This window comes from Diorhabda sublineata, chromosome 7 (genome assembly GCF_026230105.1).
Source record: "Diorhabda sublineata isolate icDioSubl1.1 chromosome 7, icDioSubl1.1, whole genome shotgun sequence".
NCBI lineage: Eukaryota > Metazoa > Arthropoda > Insecta > Coleoptera > Chrysomelidae > Diorhabda > Diorhabda sublineata.
Genome location: NC_079480.1, coordinates 23,926,965 through 23,941,379, shown reverse-complemented (window position 1 = coordinate 23,941,379; position 14,415 = coordinate 23,926,965). Strand labels below are relative to the sequence as shown.

At 29.7% G+C, this 14,415-nt stretch overlaps 1 protein-coding gene across 1 annotated transcript; it reads right to left on the bottom strand.

The window, feature by feature from the left end:
• Positions 1–74: 74 nt before the first annotated feature.
• LOC130447000 (uncharacterized) lies at positions 75–14,398 on the bottom strand. The gene is made up of 11 exons (XM_056783585.1): positions 14,204–14,398; positions 13,669–14,032; positions 13,419–13,616; positions 13,140–13,365; positions 3,426–3,589; positions 2,353–2,410; positions 1,143–1,379; positions 889–1,089; positions 662–826; positions 482–601; positions 75–426 (listed from the first exon to the last, which is right to left on the bottom strand). Exons 2-11 carry the CDS (start codon positions 14,026–14,028, stop codon positions 185–187), a joined length of 1,971 nt encoding a protein of 656 aa, XP_056639563.1. The 5' UTR covers positions 14,029–14,032; positions 14,204–14,398; the 3' UTR covers positions 75–184.
• Positions 14,399–14,415: the final 17 nt, after the last annotated feature.

The following is a 14,415-nucleotide window of genomic DNA, read 5'->3' as shown; positions in this document are numbered from 1 at the left end:
TTAACTATCATCACAAGAGAGGTTAGATTAGCTGCATCAAATACGAGTAAGGAATAATATAAGGTTATGTGCAATTTTTTTAGTATATAATATTTATTATTGTCGTAGTAAATACAAAAAAAGCTATTAAAAATGAGATATATATATATATATTTAGTAAAATATTGAAATATATAAACAAATATTAATTACTACTGGATTCAGGTGGTGGTGGTAAAGGTAATTTATGTCTGTTTGGTTTCACTGTTCTATTAACAACAGGAGCTGATACAGACGTAATATTTCGTCGTTTTAAATAAACAGGAACGTAATCAACATCGTCATCGTCTTCATTCGGTGCAGTTTCCATATCAACTAAAGGTATATCGACGTTAGTTTTGATATATTTAGTAGATTTATGTCTCAAAAGTAATCGTTCTTCTTTAGCTGGAATAATGCTACGTTTTTTAAACAGATATTTGAATAAGTAGTCGCTACTTACTCAAATATGCTACTGCATCATAACTATTAAGCGGATTGACTCCAAAGAAACTGCAAATTTGTTGATCATATTTATATTCCATAAATATTACCGTTAAGGATAATATAATGCAAAATATTCCTAAAAAAATGTTTTAAACGAGAGGATATGTACATAAGATTGTAATAATTTGATTAGTACCTAAAGCAAAAGTACACCAATAGTGAAATCCAAATTTCGTAGTCAGTATGTCGTCTTCGAAATGTATTTTTAGTGGATTAGGATTACGTATTACTAGGTATATAAAATTACCGAATAATAGTAGGCCTCCGCATATTCCAAGAAAATATGCTCCGTATCTAATCACTGAAATACGATGACAGAATATCATGTTTTCTTTTATCAAAATATGTTTTTTAAATATATACCTGATCTGAATAATATTAAAGACAAAATCCAGCAGGGAAATGCCGTCCACATTAAAATGTGCGTGTACCAACCGGCAGTTCTATAAAAACGACCGTATCTGAAACCTTCACCGTCTATTATAAAATATTCAACTACCCATAAAATTGGGTGGGGCACACCTCGATATTGAGCTTGTCTATATTCTCTTTGTAACTTTCCAGCTGAAATTTCATAACAAATAACCCAAAATTATCATATTTTATCCCATTTTTACCATACGGTCCGAATCCAAATACTCCTTGATCCCAAGTCCATTCAAATCTTTCGTTGTAATTAATTATCTCATACTTTAATGTACTACTTTCGGACGAATTCGCCTTCAAAGTTACATTTAGACTACGAAGTCCGATTTTTAGAGATATGGAAGCGTTTATTTCTTCTCCGGATCCTGCTTTATAAGGAGTTTTTGTGAATATATGTCCAACTTCCCATTCTTGACCAAAGTTATTTACTGAAATTGAATAGTTTGGTTAGAACTGATGATGACGATCCTTAGGTTGGTAGATGTAGACCACACGCATCGCGTGAAGAGATACCACGTCATCGTTGGCATGGTGGCACCTTCTAGACCAAAATATTTCAAAATTCAGATCTCTGAACTGGCCCAGATTGGAAACTTGCTCGAGTTCAACCCATACCAAAAAAAGAAAAAAAAAGACGGTTCCCAACAACTATCGTGTCCGATTGTTTCAGTCCCAGCCATCATTAAGGTCATCAATAAATATAGATCAACCTGGGATCTCCGTAAGGACTAAAGCTATAGAAAAATATGGGAAATCTTCACTGTTTACCCAAGATATTGAAAACATTCAAGGGATGAAGCAGAAGCAATCTGAAGGTTGGCACTGCCTTTCAGGATTTGGTCCTGTCTGGATATAAAATATCACAATCACCGAAAATTCGCTTGTTGGGTTGGTAGCAATATGTCCTGACATGGCCGAATAATCTAAGTCAATTTCACAAAAACTTGAAGCCCTCTTTAACACTGAACTCCACAACAGCTTCTAATCCTCTACAAGGCCCAGATTCGTTCGTATCTGGATTATTGCTCGCACCTAGGATGCTCGAATCAATACAGAAGAGAGCAATTCGACTTATATAGGCGATTCAGAGTTGACCATGAACCTGGAAAGCTCAGAATATAGAGCAGTATCTGCAAGACCTACTAGACAGGCAAACATAGCCGACGAACACTTAGTAAGTCCAGAACGTCAATTTCACTGGTCTCCTTTCTTTGGAGCGTAGTCGCTGAAATTTTTCAAGCAGAAATTAAGTATGTGTTCAGTTCAATCTAGATTTATATACATACATACAACCACTGCTAATTTGTGCTTAATAAAATAATTCACTTTGTTTTCATCACACCTGGTACATAATTTTAGAAAGTTTTAGCTTAGTTTGAGGTTATATATTGCAGTACTTACTTAATAAAAGCGTTCCTATGATGATGGTTACACCAACTCTTATAAAAACAATCGAATTCTAAAACGAAGTAAAAAAAATGATTTCACGAAAGCCAAAAAAAAACAATGATCACGAAAGTATCTTAAAAATACATCACAACTTTGTGAAACTTGTATTTAGGTAAAAATTTCTACTTACATTGATGACTAAATTGCGAATGAAACAATTTACAGTATTAAAAATATTCGTTTAAAAACCTAATATCGATAAAAACATGTGGGAACTTGGATAGATACAAAAAAAAAAACTATTTCTTCAAATCAGAAACCACCTAACGGTTTACTCAGATGTCTCAAGGGCAAATTGATATTTTAATTTACTATTTAGAGCCCTAAACGGTTCCAACAGTAAATGGAAAATCAAGTGGACAAAAATGATACAAAAAGAAATAATTTTGTGTTGACGTGTGATGTAATCCATTTATTTATATGTATATTATTAACATTTCACAAGATGGCTGTCGGATATGAACAAAATTGAATTAAATTCTTAACGTTTTATGAATAAGATTTGAATTAGTTTTTGTAAGTATCTTTTGCATTTCGAGTTTTATTTTCTAACAACTTTATTACAATTAATTATATTACAGTTAAATTCAAGCGGGTTAGGTTAGGTTATGAATTATCACATTGCGGCCAACCGATAAATCAAAATGATTCTGCAAGTATTTATTATTAATTTCTATATGAATTATCAGAAATTAATATTTAATTGGATGTGACATTAGAACAATTTAAGTAAATTCCAAACATAATAACAAATTTATCGTTTGAATAGATTGAAATCGTAGTAATACTTTTAAACTTTATAGAATCTGGCAACAACGTATAATAAAACACAAAAAGCGTTGTTCGTGGGTAGCATCGATTATAAATAACTGCGCTAGAATCGATTCGGAATCAATAATCAACGAGAAATATTGAAGAAATGTAAAATCATTAGAAAAACGCGGGGATTAGATAAAATTATGAAAAACAAAAATTTTTAGATATATTAATCGTATTAATAATCAGTTTTAATTTAAAAAACTTACCTCTTTGAGTTTTGGAGTGGGTAAAGCACAACAAAATGATATTCCTAAAATGATTCCTGCGGCAATAAAACCGGCGTCTAAAACATCCACAGTGACGGGAGTTTTGTTTGATCCATATTGTGTGGGAAAACCTTCACGTCTACCCAGATCGAACCACATCTCAACTAACTACAGATTTAATACGAAATATTTTAACCCGAATATCTAAAGTAAATTCTATAAACACATGGTCATAAATCATACCTACTATGTTGCCACATCAAATTTTTATTTAAAGAACCGATACTGGGTGTAAAAGAACTTACACAGAGCAGAGGCGTATAGGGGAGTCCAAAATATGGCGATTAGGGGCATTATACCTCTATACCGTATTACATCCTCGAGGAGAATTAGCAACTCAGTTCTTCTAGTAGTAAAATTGTTGTAATTTTTTAAATAAGTGGCAAATTCTCATTTAGCGAATAATTTGATGTTATTGTAGTTATGTATAAATGAAGGAAACTGTAAAATTTTGGTTCTTCACAAAGAAACTAATGTTGAAAGAAAGACTGTCAAATTTGATGTCTAAAAAAGTGAGAGTGAAATCAACTGATAGATTAGAGAAGAAATTTTAAGGTTAGGACATCCTCGAGCATCGTGTACCATATATTTAAGTAAGAAGCAAAGAAATCAACTTGCTTCGAAATTTTGAACCCCTATAACTCTTCAGGAATGCAACTTGGTAAATTATCCCCAATTGTCATATTTTGGGCTCCTCTATACGAGTCTTTTATGTGTTGATTCTCATGCGAGACACCCTGTATATATTTATTGCACATAAAAAATTGGTTTTCCGATGTTATATTCTAAGTAGACTTTTTCAAAACTACACAACTTAATTAAGTGGTGTATGATACATTTTTTTCAATTTTGTTCATTGAATATGGAGTTTAATTAGGGAAACCGAGAAATCTTTTTAAATTATATTCTCCATGTAGTTCCACTATAAAACGATTGTATTTCTATGGTATGAAACAACAAATTTTTTTGATGATGAAATCTGACAACAGTGTAAAAATATGACTGTGGTTATTAAAAGAGTTGAAAAAAATCCTAAATACGTGTATCTAATGTAATCATCTGTTTCCGTTGTATTTTCCTGTGATAATAAAACCACGAAATCGTATAAATTTTAATGTTTTAAATTCGATTTGTTGCAAAATGATTCCGCTTAGTTAATATCGAATTTTTGATTTTTGACAGTTTATCCATTATGGTTGATATACTTACCTAGATTTTTCAAGATGTCGTCAATTTAAAGCATCGTTATATATAAAAAGGAAAAGGTTCTAATAAAAATAACAAACTCACTTAATTTTTTACTATAAAAAATATACACTGGTAAAATTAACAATTTAAATATATATTTAGATATACAAAATCCCACTTATATTGTTAATAAACTTTGGTGAACATAACAAGTAAACGTTTTAAAAACTTTGGTACAATAAAAAAAATAAAAATTTTTCGATCATGTCTGTGATAAGTATTGCTATTGTAGAATTATTAAAGAAATAATTGATCATTGAATAATTATTCGATTATTTGAGAGCCCGTAACTACTTTCGCTATTCACCCGGTAACATTACATTTACCCACAAGGTCAAATACTTCATAAAATGAACTGGAGGGAAAAAATAACATTCTCTATTGAAATGAATGATTGAATTTTATTAATCGATTATTAATATCGATACAGCTGGCGATTTATTTACCATAAAATTAATAGTAAAAATCATTCTTAATCCTTAGAGGTTCTGCGCATTCTGAAGCATGCGCAGTCTGTACTAGATATATTTAATATTAACCTTATGAAAACAACTGAAAGTATTTCGAGCATAACCTCATTTTTTGTATGAAAAGTAGAAATGCTTGTCGGGTAAAATGTATGTTCATTTTAACGTCTTTTATTGCGAAAGTTTTGAAAATATAAATCTAATCTAACAACTAATTATGATAATTGAGCTGCGTTTTATATCACAGTAGTAATAAATGCATCACGCAAAAAATATTTTTGTATCTATAGGCAATAATTCGTATATCACAAATGGAAATTGCGTTTAACAAAAATTGTAAACTTACAAATTACCTCGTATTATATTGTGATGTACAATAATATCTTTTATATTGCTATTTATACAACTAAACCACCCATTTTTTGTTTAATCGTTCATGTAATTATGAACCAGAAATATTTAAGAAAAAACACAACAAAAACAAAATTTGATCCTTTGTTTCTTAGGTAAAGCCTTATCGTTAAAAATGTTTATTTACGACGCAGTGAAACCAGACATTTTATCTACTATCTATTTTATTTTATAGTCTCCGCTACACGTATAGGTTATAAACGGTCTTGATTGTAAGTTTGCATGTGTCGTGATAGATGTTTTACATCGTTGCCACGTTGTAATTTTTTTCCCGCTAATAAAAATTTCAAATAGAATAATAAGTATTCACATTATGTAAATAAAAACCGACAGGCTACCGAAGGTTTTACCGATTTCCATCAACCTGCATTGATTTTAATTAAATTAATGACAGCAGGTAGGGAATACGTCGAAAAGTAAAATCTACCCTACGCCGATGTGTGCTTTTGCACTAGGGGTCAGTTCCACCCCAAGTAAGGGGTTGTGTTAAAAAAATTTTTTTTGAAAAATCAATAGTTTTCTAATTATGCGCGATTGAAAAAATTTTTCTTGAAAAAAAACCACGTTTTTAATCGATTTTTGATGAATATCTCAAATATTTTTGATTTTATCGGAAAAAGTGTGGGAAACAAAAATGAAGCTTATGAAAAAACAAAGAGATTGTTTTTTCAAAATTTGCTTTAGGCATATTATAAATCGAGTTATGATTTATTGAAGGTTGAATATTTTTATCGAACGAAAATTCAACGACGAATAACGAAAATTACTTTCAAAAAGCTATAAAATGATATACATAAAAATTGATAAGAAACAAAAGTATTTTTTTTGACAAATATTTTATTTCTTTCAAATTTTTTGTAATTGAGATATGAACTTACAAATCGTACCTTAACCTGATACCATTTTCGAACCCTTTAAACGTTGCCCTTTTAAAAATAGAGGGCTGAAGACATTTATAAACTTATAGGTTATAAAATTCTCTATAAATCTACGTTTTGAGCGACTAATTTGCTTGAAAAGTAGTTTTTTGTAATATATTCGGACACAATTTTTGTATTTTGAGACCTTCGAAGACCTTACCCCTGATAGAAACATGAAATGACATACTTAATATTAAAAAAAAAAATCAACTTAACGACGCGGCTATATCTAAGTTATCCACATTTTGTTTACGATGATGATATAAATGTACCCTCAAACAACTTTGATTTCGCATAGTCTTACCGCAAATTTGACAGTCCATGTCCTTTGCGTTTGCTTCATGTTTATCCCTTACGTGTACTTTCAAGTTGTAACGATTCACAAATTTTCTACAACAATATGGACAGTATACCTTACCCTTAACGTCCCTCTGGAACGTTTGGTAATCTGGAAAAAAACCGAAATAGAATGAGTAGACACTAAAATAAATGCCGATTTACCTTAATCTCCCTCTAATATTTAAATGTATGCCGTCACCACTGTTTAATGTGAGTATTCACTATTAGTATGTATATCTAAGAAAGTTAGATATTTTATTTTAATTAAATAATTTAAATAAATCAAATTATTTTCAATCAACAATGTTCTAAATCTCAAATAAAGATATACAGAAAATAGATAGTATATTTTTTCTAATACAAATTAATCCTAAATGCGGTCCTGTCTAATGTGAATTTATTACTGCTTTATTTTTTTTGTAAACAAATATCATTGCACGCCACTGATCTGTTAAAAGTCGAGGAATGAAGAATTTTTCGTATTATGTGTATACAACTAACAGGATTTATTTTAAAAATACTTTAATTATTTATCCTAATTTCTTATTATAATCCCGTGAACATGTCATTGTCAAAGATCCTTGTGTTTTGTGTCTAAGCAATAAAGATTTGTCTTATTTCTATGCACAAGCGAAAACAGTTTCTCCGTTATTCTACCGTAAGGTCTATTTACGCGTGAACGGAAATAGACCGGAAATAGAAAGTAAAATTTTGACAACTTGTACATAGATAAACGCAAAATAGTGAGAAAGTGCATTTTATCAATCTTCTCACTAAAATAGCATGTTTTTTAAAAGAAGAAATTCTACATTGGTGTCTAAGAATTTTATAATTGTTTGAACAAAAAAAGATGAATCGTTTTATCAATAAAATTTTTTCTCCTTTGATTTTACCAAACTGGAATTTTTACATCATGTTTATACGAGGTAAGTGAAAAAATTACAAATAATAGTGCTGTAGTTGGGACTAATTTAGAACTAGAAAATTAGACAGTTATGACAATGTAAGCTGTCAAATTGGCACAATATCGATTGCTTTGTGTGTTATCAAAAAATAATAATGAATAATGTAAAAGGCTGTGGTATATTAATAAAAAACCATTGAATTCATATAAAACTTTTAATTGCTCTTATACAAAAGACTTTTATCAGTAGATAATTAACTATAACCAATTAACAATTAATAAAATTACAATTATTGTAAAAATTAACTTTAAAGATTAATTTAATAATATGGAACTGAAATTTTGGTTATTTTATCACAACTAGAAAAACGTGAGTCTAGAAAATAAGTAGGTATAGCTTCTTCTACCGTCTCATTAAAAAAATTATACAGACGAGATAAAAAATATTTGCAATTAATAGTCCAGGCGCTGTAGTCAAAATTTTACTAAAAAACTGACACTATAACCAATAGTAACGATTTTTGGAACACAAATTGTTTTATATAGCACTTCAAGGAAAAAAAAATGTTCGGCACGCGAGCGGTCATGGAAAATGGGGAAAACCACCGGAAAAATTAAAATAGAATTTCGCCAATAACAATAATTCTTACAAAAAAAGTATCTAGATGTTTTTTTCCAAAAAAATAGTCCGTTTTGGCCCTGTCATGTGTGGTTTTTCAGTAATGGACCCTTGGTGTGAGAGTTCGCTCCCCGATTCTGAAAACAGCTTCGACAGTTCGAATTATTTATCACTCAACAGTATTCCAAAGAATTGCAACATGATATTTCATTATCTATAGTTCCACATCAAGTGAAATAAATTTCTTAAAAGTGGAAGAAAGGATGAAATCATAGAGATTGAGTTAAGTTTATAGGAAATTGAAATTTTCGAACTTGAAATTACTAGTGCAAACCAGAATGACTGAAGATGTATTATTTTATTGAATGATGGCGGGAAATCACTCAAAGTAAATATCAACGCTAACAACAGAATTGATTGCACTACTCACCAATGGAATGGATTAACGATTTTGAACTGTCAAAGTTTGTTATCACGCGTCTAAAAATACTGCTTTAAATAAACTCGTGTGTGGAAAAACGCAACAAATAAACATTGACATTTGACGTGACAAATGACATTTCCAAACTCTCGTTCTATTGCGGTAACGATACTGATCACAGTTTTAACAAGAAACTAACGAAATCACTGGAATTATATTAAATATAATTAAATTAATAAACAATCCACTGAGACGGTATGAAAATGTCATTTCCTGGCTGTTTATAATTAATTTGTATCTACTATGGCACATGAAGACATTTGGTAAAAAAAATGTCGGTATAATAGGCACGAGAAAATCTATTCCCTTTTAAAAACTAATTATATTATGGCAATAAACTTTGGTATAACATAATTGTCCATGCAGTTAACTTAAATATATAAAATAATAAAAACTAATTACTAATATATTTATTTTATCAAAATTTATATCAAAAACCGTAAGTTTGAGGTTAGATTTTGAAGACAGAATATTTGGAAGACTAATATCGGTGTAACCTATAAATTCGGTACAAAATCCATCGAGTAATATCTAATTACGTATTCCACGATCTTAAATATCTTCAGTAGAATCCACCAACAAAAGTAATACCCAATATTTTATATTGTATAAAGGCATCAAGGTCACAAATTTAACGCAATATTTTGGTAACAAAATTCGTCATCGATTTACAACTAGATAATGTTAATTTTCTAAAGTCACGTAGTAGTACCAATACAAGAAAGTCCCTAAATCATTTCAGTACCTAGACAACACCTTGGAAGTTTTATTGGCAACACTGCCTCTAAATGTTATCCATATTTCCGGTATGAACTTTACATTGTTGGACATAACCTCAACCACAACTTTTTGTCGTTTAAGTACGATTATACAATATGCAATTAACGACATACAGTAATTGCCATTGAAAAGTAGGAATTACCAATAAAAAACTTTTACGCAATCGTTTCTACGTAGATTATTACGAGAAAAGTCCATTAATGAATTGAAACTATTATATACTGATTGAATCCCACGAAAAAAGGTGTATATACAATCCACCGCACACTTACAATGATCCCAAGCATAATTCTAAATTATGCAGACGGTATTTGGGAAAGAAATAGATACGAGATTTAGCCTTCTCAGATCCCCGATCTCAATTCCATTGAACTTTTGTAGGAACGTTCGTAATCGTGGTCCATCCTCGCCCTTATAACAAGAAGAGGAGGATTTCTTGATGAAAAATCAGTTTTCTCAAACTTATAAGAAGAAAATTAAACAAAATATTTTTTTTATGTTATTAGAATGAAAGTGGATGAAGAAATAACATCACATAACCTATGAAGAAGAAATAGATTAACACATATCTAGTTATTGAATCATTTGTTACGCGTTAACTTCAATTCTTTGTATCGTATCGTTAATAGTTGAAAAATGAAATTTGGCGATGTGTTTCCTTAAACTCTCAGTATTTTTGTACAATTGCGAACATATGACGCATTTAAAAGGCCCCGCGAACTCTCCGTGGATGTTCTTCTCGTGCGTCCTCAAATGATCCCTTCTAGAAAATTTTTTCAAGCACTGTCCGCACTGATACTGATTCTTGTTCGGATGTTTTTCGGGCTTGCCTAAATTTTAATAATCGTTATTAAAGTCATTCATTCTAATAGATTGAGGTTAGATAAGCCATCCTTTTAGGCAATAAAAAAACACAACCGATGTTAGTCCAACACTATATATTCAAACATACGATCGTATAAATTTAATACTATCCTGAAGTTGATATCTACGTAGGCAGTAAGAAAATTTTAATACTTTTATTTACTTTTTTCTTATTTTTGAGTTTGGACTTGAAAAATCTAAATAAATTATAAACTTTTACGTTTACTAAGTGTAAAAAAATAGCTTAATAGAGCTAGATACTGATTGCTTTTACTATAGAATAAAAAAATAAACTAGATAACGACCTACGTATTATAGTATATATTTCTTCAGAATACTATATATAAACAGCACAATATTCTCTAAATACATTTTTATAAATAAATTTTTCTCATAAAATAAACGAATACATTCGAGATTTATTCATATGTGTCAACAGAATGAATAAAATCCCTATAACTGCAAATATCTACAGAATTTCGCGTATTCCTCCCGTAACAATAAACCCCTTATAAAACTTATCACAATAAATATTGAATCACTGAATCTCCTCTTCTCAAGTCGGATATTTTGCTAGAAAATTATTAGTAATTGCTATATTTAAAATGTTAATAGGTTGGTTACGAAAGCAGTCTACTTACCATGCAAATATTTCAAACAAAAACAAAATAAAGAAACACACAACAACTCACAACAAAAGTAAAAAACGTAAAAGAAACGGCGCAAAAACTGTACAAAATAATAAATATAATCAATATTCGAAAACAATAAATACTGCGTATATTCTTGATTACTAAATGTAATAATAAAACTAATATATTTGTTTATTAAATCTTATTTGACAGTTGACAAGATTTTGAAGTTAGCGATGACGTTAGATCGCCATTTTTAAACGACCACGTGTTCCAAAATATAAAAACTTCATTTATATTTTAACTACTAGAAAAAAAAATGCATATCTTGTTATAATAATTTTAAAGCTTAAACAAATTGATATCAGATGAAAATACGAGTTATAATTACCTAATTTATTTTCCGAAATATACACTAGTACCATGAATAGTAGTAAGGATGCCATAATGTGCCAGTGAGAAAATTGAGATATGAACCATAGATAATCGTTTTATACGCAGCGACTTTTGCGGATAAAAATTGTTTTTGGAGAAATATAAAGAAAGTAATACATAAAAGTGGCGAATATTGAAAAAAATTAGAAAGAAAGTAAAAGTTCAAAGTTGAATTTTAACTTTTAGAAAAAAAGTTAATCCTTTTCTAAATGTATGTACAACAAATACTCGCAATAAATATGATATTTCTATTTCTAAAAAAACTTTGTATAGAAAATTCAAATCTAATTGAAAAACAAATTATTAGAACGATATATGATAAGGAATGAGACATTAATAAATTACAATTAATTTGTATACATTTATATCTCCATAACACATTCTTAGAATTGTGTTTCTGTTTGCGTATATAATTTGTAGATAAGTAAAATATTAACTAAAAAGTTGACGCTTCGTTGTCGCGCTAGTGGGTGGAACTATCGCCACCTTCTTATGAATATTCAACAACCCCTGGTAAAATGAGAGTTATAATTAAGAATTTTGCCAGTATTTTCAAAATGTGGAAGCAGTAGACTCCATTTTCAAAATACATTAATTATATAGCATCAAAGGAACATAAATTACGAGGGAAACTCAGGTAATAGTTGTGGCTTTGAAGTATTGCTGTAGTCGGCCATCTTGACGTATATTCAACAACCCTAATAAAATGATAACTGCAATTGAAAATCCTGTCAGTTTTTGCAAAATATAGTGGTTGACCCATTTTTAATACACATTAATTATCTAGCAGAAAGAACACATAAATAACGAGGGAAATTCAAGAAATAGTCAAAATTATGACATATCACGGTATTGGGCGAAACTACCGCCGCCATCTTGGCCTCATATTGTTCCTATACCGAATATCCAGAAACCCTGGTAAATAAGAAGTATAATTGAAAATTTTGCCAGTGTTGTCATAATGTTAACTTCAATCTCAAAACAAATTAATCGCATATCGCGGTATTGGACGAAACTAGTGCCGTCGTTTTCCCCTATTTTTGAAAATTCTTCCAATTGATTCTATTATTATTGCCCACAAATTATATAGAAAAAAAAACACATAAATTACGAGAAAGGTTCAAGAAATAGTTGAAATTTTACCATATTGTGGTAGTATGCGAAACTAGTGCCACCATCTTGGCCTTATCACTGAATATCCAATCAACCCAGGTAAAATAATAGATATCATTGAAAATTCTGCCAGTTCACTCCATTAGCATTTCCCATAAATTATAGTAGTAGTAAGCAAAAATAGCGCCGCTATCTTGGTGTCATAGTGTTTCTACATGTAATAATCAACTATCCCTGGTAAGGTGAATTGTTATTATCGACAAATTATGTAGTAGAAAATACATAAATTACATGAGAAGTTCAATAAATAAATAATATTAACTTGTATTTTATGCCTAAACAAAATCACTTTCATTTGAAAACTTCCTTATTATTAGTTTTTATACATTCTGTAATCAAGAAAAAAAACAATATCATGCATTATATTAATTAAGTACTCACCTTGATCTGCATTGACAAATTCCGGAGACGAAGACGTACTAAAATTCCACATTGTCTTCAAGTTCATCGGTTCTTTGATGTCTTCTAATTCAGTACCGAGTTTGAGTATATTATCAGTTGTATTTTGTTGACTAGTAGTATTATTATTTATAATCGAATCATTTTTCGATTTTGCTGGCTCAAATTCGGATTTTATCAATTTTGATTGAGACTGATAAGATTCAATCTGAAGAAGGAAAAAAAATAATTTTTTGAAATATAATTTTATCTATAATTTACCTGAGTTCGTTTAGAATTTGTACTTCCATTTGTTGTATTTTTTGTTCGTTTAGTGGCCGTAGAACATTGAGTAACAGGAGAATGAGTAAATTTTGGTATTTCTACGTTATTTTCAATAAAATCATTATAAATTTCGTTTTCTTCGATATCATTGGTATATTCTATTTTAGCTTCCTTAGTTGATGAAGTATCTTCACTCTAAATTGAAAAAAAATGTGAATATTTTACTATAAACGAAGTTAGTACTCACAGAATCATCTCCTGTTAGTCCTTTTACTTGAAGAAGTTCGGCGATTTTTAGAAATTGAGTTAAATTCTCTCTTAGTACACTAACTTCACCCATATACATAAATTGTAGAATATCTTTCATATTTTCGTGACTGATATCTTTTAATATCACAATAGGATGTTTACAAGGATTAATTTTGAACATTTGTTTAAAATATGGGCTACATATTGAGAGAACTATTTTATGTGCTTGCAAAAAATGACCGTCAACAGCTAAAGTTACATCTACCATTTCGGCCGCTTCTAAAAGATCGTGAAACCCCGAAGTCATGTTTGAATGGAAATTATTCCATCTTAATGAAAACTGTTCCGTTGTTGCCATTTTACTATAAAATACAATCAGACTTGAAATTATTTAATTGCGTTTTTATCACAGTAGATTTCGAATACACAAATTACAGTGAGAATATATTTTCAATTGATTAATGTACTATTTTTATCTTAATATTATGCTAATTTTTGTATTGAATAACCTAAAAATAAAAAAGCTTACTCACCTTGTGAAATAAAATTATTGCTTTCAAAATAATAGATATTTTAATAATTATATTTACATTCCAAAATAAACTTAAACTAAAGTTACATAACAAAATAAGAATTAACTGTATGCTTAAAACATCAAAATAACCCTAATTACCCACTTCCGGACCAATCCGGGTGTCCGGGATTTATTGTTGGTTCTTTGAAAACAGAATGAGATGTTAAGAAT